Source organism: Limulus polyphemus, unplaced genomic scaffold (assembly GCF_000517525.1).
Source record: "Limulus polyphemus unplaced genomic scaffold, Limulus_polyphemus-2.1.2 Scaffold5750, whole genome shotgun sequence".
NCBI lineage: Eukaryota > Metazoa > Arthropoda > Merostomata > Xiphosura > Limulidae > Limulus > Limulus polyphemus.
Window position 1 is genome coordinate 9,518 of NW_013671360.1, and position 20,391 is coordinate 29,908.

At 34.1% G+C, this 20,391-nt stretch overlaps 1 protein-coding gene across 1 annotated transcript in view; it reads left to right on the top strand.

Moving 5' to 3' along the window:
• LOC106472938 (glycerol-3-phosphate dehydrogenase, mitochondrial-like) overlaps positions 1-20,391 on the top strand; it is a 51,468-nt gene that overhangs the window by 4,230 nt on the left and 26,847 nt on the right. The window contains exons 2-7 of the mRNA XM_022401472.1: positions 1,104-1,196; positions 4,268-4,431; positions 8,362-8,523; positions 9,542-9,686; positions 13,679-13,764; positions 14,200-14,307. Coding sequence (XP_022257180.1) covers positions 1,105-1,196; positions 4,268-4,431; positions 8,362-8,523; positions 9,542-9,686; positions 13,679-13,764; positions 14,200-14,307 — 757 coding nt within the window. The 5' untranslated portion in view covers position 1,104. The remainder of the gene's footprint in view (positions 1-1,103; positions 1,197-4,267; positions 4,432-8,361; positions 8,524-9,541; positions 9,687-13,678; positions 13,765-14,199; positions 14,308-20,391) is intronic.

A 20,391-nucleotide genomic window follows, 5' to 3' on the forward strand; every position in this document is an offset into this window, starting at 1 on the left:
TAGGTTGGATGAGTGTTTGTGGTCATTATCTTCTTGGTAGTAGAGTCCTTCACCAATAATACACAAGCCACTGTATCTGATGGCACTTGTGCTGATCCATTATTCCATCTATTTTGCAAATGTCTCCTGTCAGATATTTCAAACTTGGACTCATCCTTCCATAACATCCTTTTCCAATCATCAACAGTCCAGTTTTGTACTTTTTAGCAAATTAAATATTCCATTCTCGTTGAATCTTCTTGATACTGTAAACCTGGACACTTTTCTTTCATTTCGTACATGGTCGTTTATCTCATGCTTGACATCAGTGGCAGTCTTCCTTCTGTCTCGAAGGCTGCATAAATGAAGATACTTAACATCAGTATCATTGAGTTTAGGTGTTCTACCTCTTCCTTTCCTATTTTCAAATTTACCTGTCTAGATCTCACGAGCTAGGGTGTATTTGACAGTGTTTGTGGAGCATTTCAAGTCTGTAGCAATTTGTCGGAGATTCCAACCAGCATCAGGTAAAGCTCTTATGTAAACTCTGCTCTACTTACAATTCTCTACACTTTTTGGGCCGTGGCATGACAACAAAACTTAATATATAGTATTAAACACTGTTTTTATCAAGGTTTATCTGTGGAGTGCTATTAAATTGACTTCTTCTAGTATATACCAGAACCATATGCTAGCTTCTTTCTATATAATTAAGACACTGCATGACAGCTATTTCAGACCCTAAGTTTGATCACTATGTTCATTCAAGCAGAACCCTTATGACACATGCCCTTGGTACAAGTATATATGGGAATTCTAAAACATGATAAGTATTCTCACCCTGGCTCATTCAGTTGTCAACAGGGACCAATGAAGCATTACCAAAGTGTTGAAATTTACATTCTGTAATGGCATGAAAGAATTAGCCCCATAAAATGGAAAAAATGACAAAATATTCTCTTGTCCTAACACTTTTGCACAGTACTGTACATAACAAAATGTTCCTGTTCTTTTCAGCATGCCAGAGTTTAAGCATGTGTTTGTTTTTTTTGAATTTGTTAACAAATGATTTATTATGTACATGCAAGAAATGCATTAATAATACACTATTACTTCTAGTATAGAATGGTGAAAGAAGCGTTACACGAAAGGGCAAATCTCCTAGCCATAGCCCCCCATCTCTCATATCCTCTTCCAATAATGCTTCCTATATACAAGTGAGTATTAGATATTTATTTTATACAAATGAGTGACACACTGAGTATGTTGAGGTACAGGTAGCGATTCATGTTTACATAAGTATTCAGAAAGTGTCTCACAATGGACAGTTTTTAATAATTCTACAGCATTAAAACTTGTAAGTATTTTAGATGGACCATGGCAAACCTCTCATCAGAAAGTAACATCACAGTCCTTCTTTTATGATTTCTCTTCCCCTTGCTGGCTCAGCAGTAAGTCTGGGGGCTTATAATGCTAAACATTGGTATTTGATACCTGCAGTAGGCAGATCACAAATATCCCATTGTGTAGCTTTGAACTTAACAACAAATTAGCAAACAAAATCGTTCATGATTAAGTAACATTTGCTTTGGGTGACTCCATTTTATATGCATAATCATGTAAATATCTTTATGAATCACATGATTAGTACCCCTAGTATTTATATGGGGGTGTTATGTGTTATACTTTAATATTGTGAAATTCTGAAATACACTGAGCTTGTGGAAAATAAATTTCTATTTTCATATTGTCTATCATTTCTGACTCTTAACCCCCTCTTGCTCTTTATGCACTGATGTCACTTCTCCCTACAACTTGCAAGTGTTTATCAACAGTATGGTCCGTTTATGGCTGAAATAAGAATGCACCATGATGTTCCATGTTACTCACAGTTATAGGTTGAAACATTTTAGGTTTATTTTTATGTTGTATTAAAATTTAGTGAAGGTCGACAATTACAACATGGAAACAGACAAAAGGGGATTTTAAAATCAAACAATTCCTTATGGGGGGGGGCTTTAAATGATCCTTCATCTTTGTTAGTCATCATGTGAAAATTTAATGATGGGTGACTCAAGACTAAGCAGTCCTTGTAGTCCTATTGTGTCCTGCATTGTTACAGAAGGAGAGGCACCAAGAAGTGATAGCATTTCTAAATGTATGAAACCAAAATGAAAATTCAATCATCAGTGGCTTAATCAGTTTGCATGGCTGTCTTACAGCCAAGTCTTGGGTATGCCATAAATAATTTAAAAAAATGTAGCTGACTGCTGATGGTCTTGATCATGTGTGTCTGGAAGATATATTACAGAGGGGGACAAGATGACAAAATGATATCAAAGCTATAACTAGGGAAATGCAAAATTGATGAGCCAGGGGAGCACTTTCCCTGCAAATGCCAATGGTGTTGACCTTAAATGGGTAGACAGCATAATTTAAGAAAGGCACGCTTTGGAGTCAGGAAGAAAGCCAAACATGTGAAGCAAATATGGGATAAAGCTGCCTCTGCTGAAATTTTTTGTTCTCTGTGTGTGAAGAAAATGGACTTTACTACATTCGTCATTGAATGTTAAAAATGGACTTTGATACATTTTAGTATTGAATGTTAAATTCCAAAATATTACAAACCCTTAAGTGAATTTCTGACTTGGTAAAATTAGTTGATGAGCTTAAGGTAATAATGTCTGAAAGTACTGTAGTGACAGTGTACCACATTTACTCATCATCAGGGAAGATGTTATGAGAGATTCAGAAAGTGAGGCTTCATAAATGTAATAATAAACAAGTCATCAGTTCACTGCCACTGATCTTATTTGTGTGTTTGGCAAAAAATATATATATATCATTTTGGGTATGGTTCTTCTGTCTAATGCAACAGCAAGTCTAGTGTGACAAGTTGAAGAAAAATGTCCATCCAGTTATTGTGACCATTCAGTGTATTACCCAAAGGCTGTACTTGTCATTTTGAATAAGCAAGGACATTGCATGTTTATTTATCTTTGATGAAAGCATTAGAAGAATGTTCAAATTTTTTATGGCTAAACTTAGAAGAGACAGTTCGTACGTCAAATGAAGTTATCTTGAAATGTAAAACTGAGCATTGGTTGTTCAGCAAGATGAAAGCCTTGTACGCACTGCTACAGAACTGGAAAATAATTGTTGCCAGTAAAAGTGCGGAATTAGCCAAAGGGTATTTCAAAGGAACTGAAGTGGTTCCAGTTTGAGAAGCTTCTGTATTTCTTAATAAACTTCTATAGTTAGCTGTGAGAACTTAAAAAACGTAGCGAATGATCTGTGATATGGAGCATTTTGTTCGGGTGTTACAAACATTATATGAAGAGAGAAAGAGGAGAATATGGGCAAAGTTTAAATTGCTGAATGTTACAGTTAAATAATATTGAGCTGAGTAAAACCAGAAATAAAACTTTTAAACTATCCACTAAATTGTGCTGGAAAATGTACAGAAATTCATTTATGGCAGACTGTCTTCTGTTTCTTTTGACATTTTAAAGTCTGTTCAAATATTTGATAAGCTTATGCTGACTGGGCAAATATTTTTTTTACTTTGGTTTGATAAAAAAGAACGTTTTTAGAAGGCACATTTATTCAGCAGAAGGCAACGTTGACTTGCCTCAAACAGAATGGAATGACAACAAAATGTCTCTTCTTTAATTACTCTAACAGGATCAGTTCCTCACACTTCTTTCCTTCCTTTCATCAGGTTTGTTGATATTTCGGCTGTGAAGACAGCATCAAATGAGTGGTGTTGCTTCAGGTACCAGAAGAAGATAAAGACTGTATACCATTCATTACTGGAAGGTTAAACTGTGGATAACCACCAGGTGTCGTTGTCAAGGGACAAACAAGAACTTTGAGTATTTATCTGCTAAACATCCCCATCATTTGGAAGAAACAACTCCAATATGAAGTGAAGAAATCATGAAATGTAAAACTCTACTCTTTTTTTTTTTCTAACATTTGTTCTCTCTTTTTTTTTCTTTTTTTTTTCAAATTGAAGTGCCCAGTTCTTGCATAATCATGGCTGTCAGCATGATTAACAATGGCAGATTCAAAGAAGAGCATGAATCTGGGAAATTCAACCTAATAAACTGTTATTAATCCCCAATACTGCCATGAAGCAGTTGTTAAAACAAAAGTCACTATTGAAGACAAAGCATTTGAGAGTATGATAGCTGGAAACAGTATTGTTCGCAGGTCACAATAATGAAGTGATCTATGCATGTAGTATAAAACATTTTGTAAAATATTTGCTTTTTGATTATTGCAGATGGTGGGAGCTACCATATTATTGGATGGGGATAAAGATGTATGACCTGGTGGCGGGTAGACAGAAAGTTAAGTCAAGCTACTTTCTCTCCAAAGAAAATGCTGTTGAATTGTTTCCAATGCTTAAAAAGGATAAATTATGTGGTGCCTTTGTGTATTATGATGGTAAGTACCGAGGTCACATAAACATTGTTTATATTCTTGTGTGTTATGATGGTAAATAACATGGTCACATAAGCATTGTTTATATTCTTGTGTATTATGATGGTAGGTACCAAGGTCACATAAACATTGTTTATATTCTTGTGTGTTATGATGGTAAATAACATGGTCACATAAACATTGTTTATATTCTTGTGTGTTATGATGGTAAATAACATGGTCACATAAACATTGTTTATATTCTTGTGTGTTATGATGGTAAATAACATGGTCACATAAACATTGTTTATATTCTTGTGTGTTATGATGGTAAGTACCGAGGTCACATAAACATTGTTTATATTCTTGTGTGTTATGATGGTAAATAACATGGTCACATAAACATTGTTTATATTCTTGTGTGTTATGATGGTAAGTACCGAGGTCACATAAACATTGTTTATATTCTTGTGTGTTATGATGGTAAATAACATGGTCACATAATCACTGCTTATGTTTTTGTGTGTTATGATGTTAAATACCAAGGTCACATAAACATTGTTTATGTTCTTGTGTGTTATGATGTTAAATACCAAGGTCACATAAACATTGTTTATGTTCTTGTGTGTTATGATGTTAAATACCAAGGTCACATAAACATTGTTTATGTTCTTGTGTGTTTTGATGATAAGTATCAGGTTTAGTTAACCCTTAGTCCTGTTCTTGTGTATCATGATAGTAAGTACCAGGTTTGAGTAAACATTGTCCATGTTCTTGTGTATTATGATGGTAAGTACCAGTTTTGGGTAAACATTGTCCATATTTTTGTGTATTATTGATGGTAAGTACCAGGTTTGAGTAAACAATGTCCATGTTCCTGGTACTTACCATCATAATACACAAGAACATGGACAATGTTTACTCAAACCTGGTACTTACCATCATAATACACAAGAACATGGACAATGTTTACTCAAATTTTGTGTATTATGATGGTAAGTACCAGGTTTGAGTAAACACTGTTTATGTTCTTGTGTATTATTGATGGTAAGTACCAGGTTTGAGTAAACATTGTCCTTGTTTTTGTGTATTATGATGGTAAGTACCAGGTTTGAGTAAACATTGTCCATGTTCTTGTGTATTATGATGGTAAGTAGCAGGTTTGAGTAAACATTGTCCATGTTCTTGTGTATTATGATGGTAAGTACCAGGTTTGAGTAAACATTGTCCACGTTCTGATAGTATCAGTTCTAGGTAACCATTGTTAAAGTGCTTTTAGTTGTAGATGTACAATTAGCTGTGAAAATTACAACAGTGCTCCGATTCAGAATTTTGTTTAGGATATAACATGGGCATACTTGTATGGGTACCATATGTTATCAAAATCATTGTGACTTGAAGATCCAGGAAAACACTATTCTATAACAAAAGGTAGGAATTAAACAGAGAGATCTCTTTGAAATCATAAAACAAATTTTCTTTTTAATAGCCAATAGTTTTTTATAGCCAATCATGTGTTACTACAGCTTAGTTAATTCCTCCTGTTCCTGTTGGAACGTAGTGCAATGAGTGATCTCCACTTTTCCCTGTCACATGTCTTTTTTTGGCCTCCCTCTAGTTCATTTCCTGTAAATTTTATTTAATGGAGTTTTGCCAGGTTTTCTTTGGGAGGCCATGTTTCCTATCGCCATGTTGTGGTACCCAGTTTCGTGCTTTCTTGGCATGTCAACTATTTGGAAGTCTGATGAGATTTATTCTACACTCTGTCACAGTATCTTCAAGTCGCCTCTGTCTGCTAGATTGTAGGATCTCTTCATTGGTGATGACTTTGCATGAGATACCAAAGATTTTATGGAGACATTTTTTGTGGAAAACGCTGAGTTTTTGAGATACTTTTGTATACTTTTATGGTCTTCTTCCACGTCGTGCAAGAGTATATGTATGTTGGTAAGACCACAGGGGTATAAATCATAGTTTTGTGGTCACATGGTTGGTATTAGTTGACCAAATATTTCTAAGTCACTGGAACACTGCTGTTGCTTTTCTCATAAGCGCATCAACCTCATTTTACAAATCTCCAGTCCTTGCGATATTGCTGCCCAGGTATGTGAAGTGAACAATACTTTGATGTTTTATTGGTTGACTGTTAAGGTGTGACTGATGCTGTCTAATAAGCATAACCTTGGTCTTCTTACTACTTAGTCTGAGGTCAGCTTTCCTCCCAGCATTACCTTCAAGATTAGTAGCCATGTGATGTAGTGTATCTGATGATTGGCTCAGCAAGACTATATCATTAGTGAAGTCAAAATCTGATAGCTGTTGTTGTTACCATGGGAATCTATATTCAGGCCCAACCATTACTCTTGTCATAATGAAGTTGACAACAAAAAGAAAAAGAAATGGAGACAGTATGCAACCTTGTATACTGCTTAAGCCTTATAGTAAATACACCAGGTGTTTTGTCTTAGTAATTGTGAGTATCCATAAAATTAATTGGTTTACCTTTGATATTTTGATCCTCAAACTTTTTTTTTTTTCAGATCAAAATTTACATGTAATAAGACTTTCTATTTTCTAACAGTATGTTAACCTACAGTCCTGCTCTTGACAACTTATACTGATTTCTAATCAACTCATTTAAAAAATAAAATAGATCAAAACTGTTGTAATTTTTGAAGTTTCAAGTGTTAAAGGTAAAGTATCTGAATTGTGATAGAACATGACCTTGGTGCTTTAATCTCTTAGGTGCATACTTTTTTTCAATCATATCATAATCAGAATCAATTTTAGATAATTCAGTTTCATAGTCAGAATCATTGTCAGCTTGCACAAGTTTAATTATATCTACAAGTGTGAAAACACTGAAGCGACTCGATTCCATTTTGAGTTTATTTTCTCATAAAAATTAAACAGTTTTTAACTGCAGATATTACCGATGTTTTAGACTGCAACATATGCCATTTTGGATATGGATCAGTGGCTAAGATCATTGTCTGTGCATATTAGGCTTAGTCTGTTGATTTTATGTAGTCAGTTCACATTTCTAGTTGGAAATTCAAACCATATTATGCAGTTGCCACACAGTGACGGGAGCAGCTAAAGTCATCTGCAGATATTACCAATGTTTTAGACTGCAACATATGCTATGTTGGATATGGATCAGTGGCTAAGATCATCGTCTGTGCATATTAGGCTTAGTCTGTTGATTTTATGTAGGCAGTTCACATTTCTTGTTGGAAATTCAAACCATGTTATGCAGTTGCCACACAGTGACAGGAGCAGCTAAAGTCATCTGCAGATATTACTGATGTTTTAGACTGCAACATATGCCATGTTGGATATGGATCAGTAGCTAAGATCATCGTCTGTGCATATTAGGCTTAGTCTGTTGATTTTATGTTGTCAGTTCACATTTCTAGTTGGAAATTCAAACCATATTATGCAGTTGCCACACAGTGACGGGAACAGCTAAAGTCATCTGAAAAGATTACAAGATGCTTGTAACATCTGTTTTCATGAAAGTAAAACTACTAAGAACACTGTCAATTACAAACAAACCGGAACAAAAGTTTTAGTTAATAAAATGAGTTATATGTTGGTGTTTTTTAAATATTAAAATTCTAACATGATTCATAATGTCTTTAAAGTTGAAGCATTCACCAGTAAAGATGTACCTGAAAATTGAGTAAGCAAGGAAGACTTTAGAAGATGTTACTTATAAATATTGATCATACACATTGATACATTTGATTTGTTAATACTCTGAAATTAGGAAAAATCCATTTCTAAAAACTTCACATCTCTCTTGCACATATAACATTGTAATAATTCTGATGTTCTTCATATGATTACAGAGATAACTTACATTTTTTTATGTGAATTTTTATACTGTGTTTCCCTCAAGTATTTTCTTTTTAACATTTTCTTGACAGTTTGAAATGTATTCTATTTCAGGGCAACATAATGATGCAAGAATGAACATAGCAATCGCAATTACAGCGGCAAGGCTAGGAGCAACTGTAGCTAATCATACCATGGTAACTAGTTTGACAAAGACGAAAGAAGAAGATGGAATAGAGAGAATTAATGGTGCAATAGTTAAAGATTTATTGAGTGGTAAGCTTTGTGTTTGGAAATTACAAAATTTGAACTGATGATGATGTGAAGATTTTACAACATTTACTTTAATGTTGTGTTATCGATGGTAACTTTATAAACATGCAAGTCATCTTCTAAGTGTTTTCAGAGATATATTGGAAGATTACAGCTAAATTTACATCGTATCATTTGACTACATTACATGGAATTTCAGTAAAAGTGAGAGCAAGCCTGGCTAGTTCAAATTGTTCTTTAAATGGTTACACTTTCGTCATTAATTTCCTTCCTTGCATATTTTTGAACCGAGGTGGTTCGCAAGTACTTATTACTTATGTTGCTGTTATTGACTTAAACAGTTAGTCTTTCAGTGTAGTCAATAAAATGGTAAAGTACAAATAACCAGTTATTTGTACTTTACCATTTTATTTTGATTACTATAAAGCGTAGATGTGTTTTTATATATATAGATAAGTTAGACAATTATTTGTACTTTACCATTTTATTTTAATTACTATAAAGCGTAGATGTGTATTTTTATATATATATATAGATAAATTAGACAATAACTTATCTATATATATAAAAACACATCTACGCTTTATAGTAATCAAAATAAAATGGTAAAGTACAAATAATTGTCTAATTTATCTATATATATAAAAACACACATCTACGCTTTATAGTAATTAAAATAAAATGGTAAAGTACAAATAACTGTCTAATTTATCTATATATATAAAAACACACATCTACGCTTTATAGTAATTAAAATAAAATGGTAAAGTACAAATAACTGTCTAATTTATCTATATATATATAAAAACACACATCTACGCTTTATAGTAATTAAAATAAAATGGTAAAGAAATGCAAACATCATCTTAGTGTCAAGAGTGGTGGTGTATCTTTATGTTAAACCAAAATAAGTTAGTGTTTGTTTTAGAACTTTCAATTTGAAAGTGACACTAAATTTCTTAGTGTCATGTTTTTTTATTCCATTTTTAAAAAAATGTTTTTCTCAAATTTTTTTTTTAAGGAAAAGAGTGTGAAATTAAAGCAAAATGTGTAATAAATGCTACTGGACCGTTTACTGATTCCATACGCAAGATGGATGATCCCAGTATTCAGAATATATGTCAGCCTAGTATAGGAGTTCATATAGTTCTTCCTGACTATTACAGGTAAGTAAGCTATTTGAAGTGATAGCTTTTATATTGCTATAATAGTAATTTCTATGAGTTGAAATAATCATTTAAAGTTGGTTGTTTCTTAATCAAACGTAGATGAACTTCAGAAAACCTTGGTGATGAACGAAGTTTGGATTTGAAAAACAAATATTCCTTTAAACTTAAAACATCATAGTCTGTACAGTTTTGCAAGTCTTCTAATTGATAAATATTGTGTGTCTTTCACGATTATGATTTTACTACATTTTTTTTACGCTGTTTATTGTTGGTAGTTTTTATGTAACTATGTAAACTTCTATCACAAGATTATCAACTATTCTGTCAAACTATTAACCCTTTAGCAATTGGGAGGTCAAAGTACACTTGTCACAAACTTTTACAGATTTACATTCAAAAATTAATTAAACTACTTTATTTTCAATTTATATAAGTAAATTTGCCATCAAAATGTAGTTAATAAATCAAATGTTAATATTATTTAAGTTTACGCTCTTAATTTCATAAGGAAATATTTTAAAATTCCTCAATCTCTCCTAGTATGAGAATTGGGACATTTGCTCTCAAGGTCTTCTTTCTTTTCTAATGTATTTACCACCCTTCCAAGAAGTGTGTAATTTAATCTAAATTATTCGTTATAATATGGATATTACTAAGGCAAAGCATGATTATTTTTTTTTTTAGGTTTCAGTCTTACTTTCCAAGCCATGAGCTATAAAATCAGACCCACTTGCCACATCCTCTATTTCACATATTGTTAATAGTTTACTTTCATGCTTTGTACTATATTATTTATAAACAATACTTTAAAGCAAAAACTTTGATCTATCATTACCATTATGAGAAGCTCTTCTACTTCGATGTTCATCTCATGGGGAACCAATCCCATTACCATTATGAGAAGCTCTTCTACTTCGATGTTTATATCATGGGGAACCAATCCCATTACCATTATGAGAAGCTCTCCTACTTCTATGTTCATCTCATGGGGAACCAATCCCATTACCATTATGAGAAGCTCTTCTACTTCGATGTTTATATCATGGGAAACCAATCCCGTTACCGTTATGAGAAGCTCTTCTACTTCAATGTTCATCTCATGGGGAACCAATCCCATTACCATTATGAGAAGTTCTTCTACTTCAATGTTCATCTCATGGGGAACCAATCCCATTACCATTATGAGAAGCTCTTCTACTTCAATGTTTATCTTATGGGAAACCAATCCCATTACCCTTATGAGAAGCTCTTCTACTTCAATGTTCATTTTCACATTGATGTTCTATGCCTTCAGCTTCGTGGCCAGTTGTTGTTAAGTCTTTTGTCAGAGAAACCATATTATTCTCTCAAATGTTAACCCATTCTTGCTAATCTTTGTCCCTTGCTGTCTATCAGTCTCATTGGGCTGTTTTCAACATTTAGAATTCATTAGCTTTTCTAACTCTTTCTTCTCAACAAATTGCTTTTTTTTAATGATCTTATTTTATCAGCTTCCTGTACAGCAGGTTACAGAACTGTATTATCTGTCATCTTTTGATTCAATTCAATCTTTTCATCTACAATGTCCCTGAGTTACTCCACATTTCTTGACTTCTCCTTTTGAACCTTTAGTGACATGTTCAGTTTATCATTTTTCTCTCAACATGTTTTTTACTTTTGCTTGCTTCTGGTTGAAGACATTGAGGGCTGTTTGTTGTTATCTCCACATACCAAGTATTTCATTGCATCTCATAACAAGCTGCTTATACCTTATCACTCCTCCTACTTTGCAACAACTTTAGCAAATTGATTGTTATAGTTGTTCATTCTTGTTTACCATGATATACCCAATTACTTGATTAGTGAATTTTGGATTTCATCTTACTGAATTTGACATCTAGCAGTGTCTTTAGTGTCCTTGTTGCAGTACCCTTTGAAGGAAATTCTGCAGGATATTATGTGAAAGAATCGAAATCAGTTTTCAACTTACAACCCCATTTGCTGTTTCTTCAGCTTCAGGATTTTGTTTGCTTTCTTTGATGATTCTCCAGGCCAGGTGGAATCTGGTAACAGTTCAGTTCCTTTACACTTGCATTCCTTAAAAATAAATGTTACCAATTACCTCTTGATTTACTCTTAAATGCTATTCCACCTTCTGCACTAGTGCTCCATGAGAGTGTGATGCCTTCTGGAACTGAACATAGAGTGCCTCACTGGGACACTTTATCCCACCTTTTTGTGCTAATCTCTGAATAGCATTCTGAGATGTCATAACCATTCTCCAGTAGATGTCTCTTAGCTCCAACAAGGATGGGGTACATCATTCAACTTCATTTTTACCTACTATTACTTCCTTACTTGGTGTTCCCATTGCTCTGTCCTTGAGTTGTTGGCTCCATCCTCAGGACCTTCTGTCAGTTTTTGGTTCTCTTTGGATACCTGCTGACTAGGTCTGTTTTGTGACTTTGCTGGCTTTTTTGGATTTTGGGAATATACTTATGAAAAAAAAAAACAAGATCTATTCAATTAAAGTTATGTTTTTGATAATCAGTTCATTGTAAAAAAAGAAATGGCACTCACAAAAGAAGAACATGTGGAATCCTGGATAAGAAAAGAGTTTACTTTCTGTTATCATGAGACAATGGTCATGGAAAGAACTGAATTTCCTAATGTGATTTTATGGAGTATTGTTGTTTCAAAATAATGGAGTATTACTAAAAAAATTTTACTAATAAAATTGAAAACTTTTAAATGAAAAATACTTGGAAAAGACTGTCAAGTACCAAATACAGTTATGTATGTTCTCATCATTCTAACAGATAGTGTTGAAAATATTTTGTCTCAAAGAGCTATAACTCTAATCAACCTTTAACCTTTTCCACATGGATCAAAGGCCATGTCATTGCATTTGTTGACTCGCATTTAAAATGTTCTTGAACTACTATTTTATGAATTTATGCCAATAAGTTTGGTATCAAACTATATATTTTAATATTATACATTATTTAATTTCTCAATTAAAAAGGGAATATAAAAAAACACCAAGAAATCAATTTTTGTGTGTCACGTGATATGTTGAATGCAGCACTGGTTCAAATTAGATGTTTGTGATGTCAAAATACAGAATCTATAGTTTCATATGAATTAGGAACTCAAATTACCAATATTAACAAGCTAGAATATAAAATAAGAACCTCCTATCTTTTCTATTTGCTGAGATATCACTCATGTACTGAATTAAACAAAGTGGCCCCACTCACCTGTTTCCATTTTTAGAAATGGTCTCTTATATACACTTACTTTTGTCTAAGACATGTGAATAACCAATTGAAAGCTCAGAATGTCCCCCTTGTGGCTTTCTCAGCCATTTTCAAGTGTTACAACATCATCTCATTCTTTCAATGCAAATCTTCAAGCTGGTGAGGTGAGTCTTTAGTCTGCTTAAAATTTCATATATTTTTTAGTTCTTTATTTACTTTTTTATGTTTTAAGAAAAATAAGTTTAAGAACGTATTTGTAAATAGTAATAATGTATATACATATTTTATGTATAATAATTGAAATGTGACTGTATTTTACAAAATACTAGTCCACTAAATTTGAAAATTTTCTGATGCACAAAAGCATTTTTAATCTTAAAATGAAAATTAAGGCATGAGAAAAACATTGCTTAACAAACCTTAAGACTTAATAACAAAAATCTGATATTTTGCATATGAAAGCCTTGTAATATTTACTGATAATCTGCCAAATGTCTTGAATATACGCTTACTAATTTAAAAGTTATAGCATGAAAACTATAACAAGCACAAAATGGTTTCAAGGTCGGTCTCAGGGACCTAGCCCTTGAAATTTAGTTTTGTCATTCATTTATTTTTTATTGTATATTTGTTTATAAATGCCAGGCATAGATTATTAAAACTGAGATCCTTATGTATTAAATGTTCACATTTACAAATTCATAGTTTTTATCAGCATGTCAGTGCTAATTTTTTAAATGTTACTTTTAGCCCAGACAAGATGGGACTGTTAGATCCTTCTTCAAGTGATGGTCGTGTGATCTTTTTTTTACCATGGCAGAAAACTACAATTGCAGGTTAGTGAGGGCTTTTTTATGTTTTTTTAGTTAAATATTGTAAATTTATATTTTATTATCTGCAATTAGTTTTATAACATTAAAAGGAGACTTGGAATTATGATTAGGCTGTCTGCTTAAAATCTGTTTTAATTGATTTTGTCATAAAACTGGGATATTTAACAAAAATAGTGCGTATTTATGTATGGTATGTGTGGCTATGTGCCTAACAGCAAACAAACAAACATTTTGATATTTAATGTTAGATTACTAATGATGATTTTGTTGGCTTCTACTATAGTTTAAAACAGTTTAACAGTTTGTTTTTGACTGATGATGGTGGTTAATATGATGTTGTTTTTTGATCTGAGAAATTGTATCTTGAATACATAATTGAAATGCACAGCTATTTGAACAAAGATAATTTATAGTACAAGGTATTGTTATTCTCTTCAGGCACTACAGACCGTGCCTGTGAAGTTACCCTCCATCCCTCGCCTACAGAAGAAGATATTCAGTTTATCTTGAGAGAAATAAAGAACTACTTAAGTGGAGATATAGAAGGTGATGTGGTTTTCTGTATTAAACAGTTTTTCAGTAAAAAGAAACATCTAACAATTCATCACTGTCATAACTTTCTTGATAGGAGCAGAATTTTTCATGATACTGGATGATGTGATGATCATATGACATTATGTTCTGGAACTGTACATGCTTTCTGGGAAACACCTGCTAGCATTTTGACTGAGTGGCAGAGTTTGTAAAATTTTTAAGATATATCTTTTGATTTACCTATGAGTAAAAGGATGGAAATGGAATTACGGGCATAGTATGAAATACGTGTATCATAGGCATGATATAGAGAAAAGAATTAAATTATCTCTGCAACATAGCAGTTGCTGATCAGCTGGCAGTACCTTGTTTATTATTAATCTTTTAACCTGAATGCCTGTTTTTAGATGTAAAGCATTGAAGAAACTAAGTGACCTCAATTTTTTTGACATCTTATATCCTTCAGGTATATAATAACATTTTCTTAGGAACAAAAAATTTCTTATTTCATTTCACCAGCGTTAAAGGGAAGCTTTTAATTACAATTAACCAAGATAGCTTTTGTTTTTAATTGAAATACCAGCTTAGTTCCATCAACACGAGCTCAGTCAATTTGACCAATCATGTGACCTATTTGTACTTGTTTAACGTGTTTATAGTTTTGATACTACTAACTTTTAATATAGTAAGTATATCTTCCCAAAATTTGGCAGACTTTCAGTAAACATTTTATGTCTTTCACATACAAATAAATCAAATTTTTTGTGAAGTATTTTTAATAAATTAAAAAAAAATTATGTCCATGAATATATATATATCAAGTATTTTTGTTACTAGTCTGCATGCAAAGTGATTTTCATATTAAGGTTAAAAATTTTTTTTTTCCATATCGAACATCTCAAAATTCATTTGCATAGTCTCTAAAACCTCTGAAATACATTTCAGATGTTTGTTTTCAGTAAAACTTAATATTTCATGTTATACTGTATTCAAGCTTGGTCAATTTGACCGACCTTGTAACCACCAGAAATAAATCTAAATTACTCCTTTTTTTTTTTCTAGAATGACTTCAAATTGTAACATAAAACTATGTTTACTTATCCTAAATAGCTTTAAGTATGTAACAGTATACATCTATTTATAGTTAAATGTAATTGTTTTATTGTCCTTTGAACCATATCTAACTACTACTGTTCATGCCATTATAAGTTGTAAGTCACTTGTGGAACACAGAGCTCATGTTACGCTATCGAATTACATTACCCACGAGCTGCTCGCTTGCATGTCTCATGAAACATTTTTATTATTATTATTAATTGTTTTATCTAATCTATCCTTAATTAACCTAAAGAGATCCTATTTTTACTTTTCAGTTACTTTATAATAATAATAAAGAAAAAATGAACATGAAAAACAAGAAATAAAGTGCATACCCGGGTCTTCTTTTTTCTGCTGTTGACTATTGATGACACTTAACCCTACTTTTTTATACTATTACTAATAGTGCACTAAATATTTTAGTTAATTAAATAATGCAGCAAAGAACATAGAATAATTACATGCAAACTATGCAACAAGAGCCATTACAAATTCATCCAAGCTATTCATTATCTATCCTGTGGGAACGAAGCTTGTACTCACAGAGAAAAATGACAATTCCAATATGGTACATTACCTCCGCTCACACAATTAGCTATTCTCAATTAGTGCTGCTCTCTATGTGCAAAAAATTTGCATATGCATGCCACAAGTCTTCTGCCTCCCCTCCATTGGAAATGACTCATTCCAATAATTCTCTCATGCAACTTATCATGCCACACACTCTCGTTACTCATGTGACTCCCTCTATTCTATTCTACCAGGCTATCACTTCTTATTTGGCAATGCTCATGTTTAGACATTTAAAATTTTGCTTTAGTGTGCTCTGTCTTTGTAACTTGAATAGTTATACTTCTGAAGTGGTCTTTTTTATTAATCAGTTTTGATTATACAGCTGAGGCCTTTATTTTCAATTCTTTTTCTCTCTCTCTCTCCCTCTCACACATGTTTGTATTCATCTATCAAACAATTTGTTTGACTTATTATTTGACATGAATTCCCAGGTTAATGTTACCACTTCGGGTATCACGCCTACTACAAGCACTTTTTCACTAGCGGCAGGTGGGGGTGACCCGGTGTTGGATTTATCTGTCATTATTCGCCGAGATTGATCATTATATGGGTCAACCACCTTCTCCTGATTTTGCCCCACTTCCTCAAGAACAAGCCAAACATGTTCAGTCTGATGAAGATTTTGATAGTCTTTTTCCACCACAGGATTTTGCCATGTTTTCCTATGGCCCACCTGCAGAATCAGCTAGGCCTATTACAGCATTTTTAGACATGATTTCTCAAGTATGTAATATTTTATCCCTTTCCATGGTTTCCTATAATCTGTTTCTTCTTTTGTTGCATGATAGTTCTTCTTCTCCTTATTTAGTCTTTCCACCTGCCCCATATATTGGGGTTCATGATGAGCATTTTGCTTCCCAATTGTTTGAGGGTGCCAGAATGCCTCACCCTCCATGGCCTATGGATCAGTTTGCTTTGGCATACCATCAAGCTGATTGTCCATTCCTAGACTCTCAGAAGTTGGTGTCTATTTTGCCATCTTTGTAGCACTCCCTAATTTAACCCATGCACAGTTTTCATGCCTTCATCTTACCCTTACTTCACTTCTACGGTATTCATCTACTATACATCTCCTTTCTGTGTGACTTTGACAGGGTAAGTTTGTTTTATTTTTTCATGGACCTTATTTCCCTTTTCATGTAATTACTCATTGTTTGGATCCTGCTCTGTGGTGAGTGGTGCCAGACCAGGTATTCTTTGACCTTTAAAACCTGCATGGTTCAGCCATGTTGACTTCCTTACTATGTTCCGTGGCCACGCAATGCACACTATTCCACAAGATTGCTTGAATGTTATCCTCAGGAAGGAATTGCTTCATAAATATGCCTGTTCCAGACCGTACCACCCATGGACTACAGGGGGATAGCTGCCCATCCCTGCCATGCCTTGTATTGAATAAATCATTATGGTCTGCTTTTAAAAATAAGGTTTCATGGTCACCCATTGCACTGTCTCAGGTGTTGATATTCCTCCAGACTCTTCACCATGTTTCACCCTCTTTTCTTCTAGTGTAATTTGGGAGTCCTTACCACTTTCCAATTCCAAGCTGTTGGGATGGTGGACAGTGGAGGCATCCTCCTGAATGGTTTAATGAAATAAATAATCAATACAGAAATATCATTCAATGCAGAGAAGGGCAGTGGTGTTCTGCTGATGTAGATGACGTGATATCCTCCACTGTAAAGAAGCATACAAAAACCAAAGGAGTGAAATGTCAAATTGCAGTTCATCCCCTTAGATTGGGATCCCTCATCCTACCCCCACGTGGATGTCAGTTCCCAGTGACTGGGTTTTGGATTTAGAGTAGAACCAATCAACATAAATCCTCACACATGCATTACAGATGTCTATCTTCCTCCTTCAGTTATACTTCATCTGCTTCATGGGTTACAGTGGTGGTACTTGTGATTTTTTTGTTCTTTCCCTTCTGCTCTCCCTCAATGTATTTTATTGTGCCTGGGTTGGTTCTGGTCAGTTTCACTGTTGAGTGAGTTAATTTCTCTATGGTAGACATCGTTTTTGATACAGGATGTCGGGTTTCTGGATCGATATATCATTTTCTATTCTTAATATGTGCCCTGTTCTGGAGTCGGGGTTTGAGATCCCTTCCGGTCTCTTGAACTTGAAGTGAAGACGGTATAGTCCTTATCCTACCCCCTCGTGGATGTAGGTTCCCAGCAGCATGGGTTTGGGATGTAGTTGACTTGCTAAGTGCAGTCTTTCACTCCCTAGCCACTCTACACCTGGGGCACTTCCATTGTTTTTTCCCACACTACTTGGATGTGCTCCTCTGTTTTTCTGCCCATATATATATATATGCCACTTCTTTTTCTGATGGCGAAGAGTATGCCTGGTTCAGACATGGTGCAATCTCCCACATCAGATCTTTGAATCTGACTCTCGTCTCAAGGTGTGTCCTTTGGAAGCTTTTGAAGAATGTTTCTTTTCTTCACTCGCACCAGTCCCTCCACCTATTCAATGTAGGATTCTAGCTATTTATGCGAGAAGAGGTAATGTACCATATTGGAAGTTATAATTTTCCTATACTGAAAATGTATTTCTGATAGGTACTTACCTCCTCTCACACTCCCCCCCCCCTTCCTTTCTACTGTAAATTAGTGCTTCCATTTTCTGCCAAAACTCAATGTGATAGTCTGGTAGAATTGAATAAAGGGAGTCACATGCATAACGAGAGTGTGTAGCACTCTCTTTGGTGGAGGGTTGTCGCACGATAATTTGCATGAGAGACATACTTGAATAAGTCATTTCCAATGGAGTGGAGGCAGAAGGCTTGTGGCATGTGTGAAAAAAAACTTTTGCAGCACTGAACGTGAAGAGCTATTTATGTGAGAGGAGGTAAGTATCTTTTGGAAATACATTTTCAGCATAGGAAATTATAACTTCCCTGTTCAGAAAACAATGTAATATGATACGTCATTTGATAGATGAAAACCTTGGCTTTTGATTGGTTATACATAATCTAGTATTAAGAATAAGACAGAACTATTAATGAATCCTGAAAGAGAGAATATAACAGGTGGGTGTGGCAAGAGGTGTCTGATTTTCTATTTGATGGCTCTGTAACCAAACAAGATTGAAGGCTATAAAAATTATATTTTGTCTGGGCAATGATGATTTTTATGGTGAGTAATTTACGTTAAATTTCATACTTATTGGAGGAGTAGTGAATAAAATAGATAAGATGGGATGCCTAGAGAAAATATGTCACATTTCTCACACTAGGGGAAGTTTGTGATTTTTTAATATATTGCCTTAAAACTTGTATACTATTAAAATATGGATTATTAGCTACGATTTTATGGTAATTGGCATAACATAAAAACAAAAAGTAGGTTAATTAAATTTTGAATGTAAGTCACTATAACATGACATGCATATTAAATGATACCTGAGCAGAGAGGCTTAAAGAACAAACAACCAAAAGTAACCATTTCTTCATTGACTTAAATCTTAGTTTAGTTGTTATTAAATGTATGGAAATATTTTTTTTCGTGGCTAACTTCTCATTTCATAAATATGCTTGAACAGCTTTGACATTAAGTTATGTATATACAAAGCATGGACACAAGTAAATAGACACCACCTTTTCAGAAAAAATTAAATTTTTCAGTCATATTCACATGAATTGATATATTTATAATTTAATTAATATCTAGTAGATCTTCCTTGTGCTTCGTGGAGTTCGTTGATCCTTTGGGGCATCGTGAGAATCATCTCGTCAATCTTAGATTGTGGGATGTTCGCCCACTCTTGCTTCAAAACTTGGAGTAGATCGCTCTTCGAAGTTGGTTTTTTGTTGTTTCTTGACTTGCCGGTCGAGTATGACCCAGGGGTTTTTGATGGGGTTCATGTCAGGAGATTGGCTCGGCCAGGGCAACTTCTGGAATAAAGTGGCAAGAGTCCTTCCTCCAATATTTCGACGTATTTCGCAAAATTTATGTTGCCAACGCACTCCACTAAGCTCGATCTCTCACCAACCCAAACAGCTCCCCAAACCATCACGCTGAAACCACCATGCTTCACAGTTGGCTGCAATCTGTTGAGCCAAAACTCTTGGTGAGACATTCTCCAGACCCATATCCTTCCACTGTTCGAAAATTGAGCGAATCTTGATTCGTCTGAGAACAATACAGTCCTCCTAAAGTCCAGAGGCTTGGTCATCATATCACTTGCCCACTTCTTTCGTCTGACTATGTTGGCAGGTCTTAATACAGGCTTCCGTCTAGCTGCTCTGCAACAATAACCCAATCTGTGGAGAATCCGTTGAACAGATTTCAGGCTCATCCCACCAACTTTGGCCACTTCAGCAGTCCTTAATCTAGGATCCATTTCGATGCTCCTCTTGACAGCCCTTTTTGTCTTCTCCGATGGACCAGGACGACCTGGACGCTGCTCAGTTGTTTC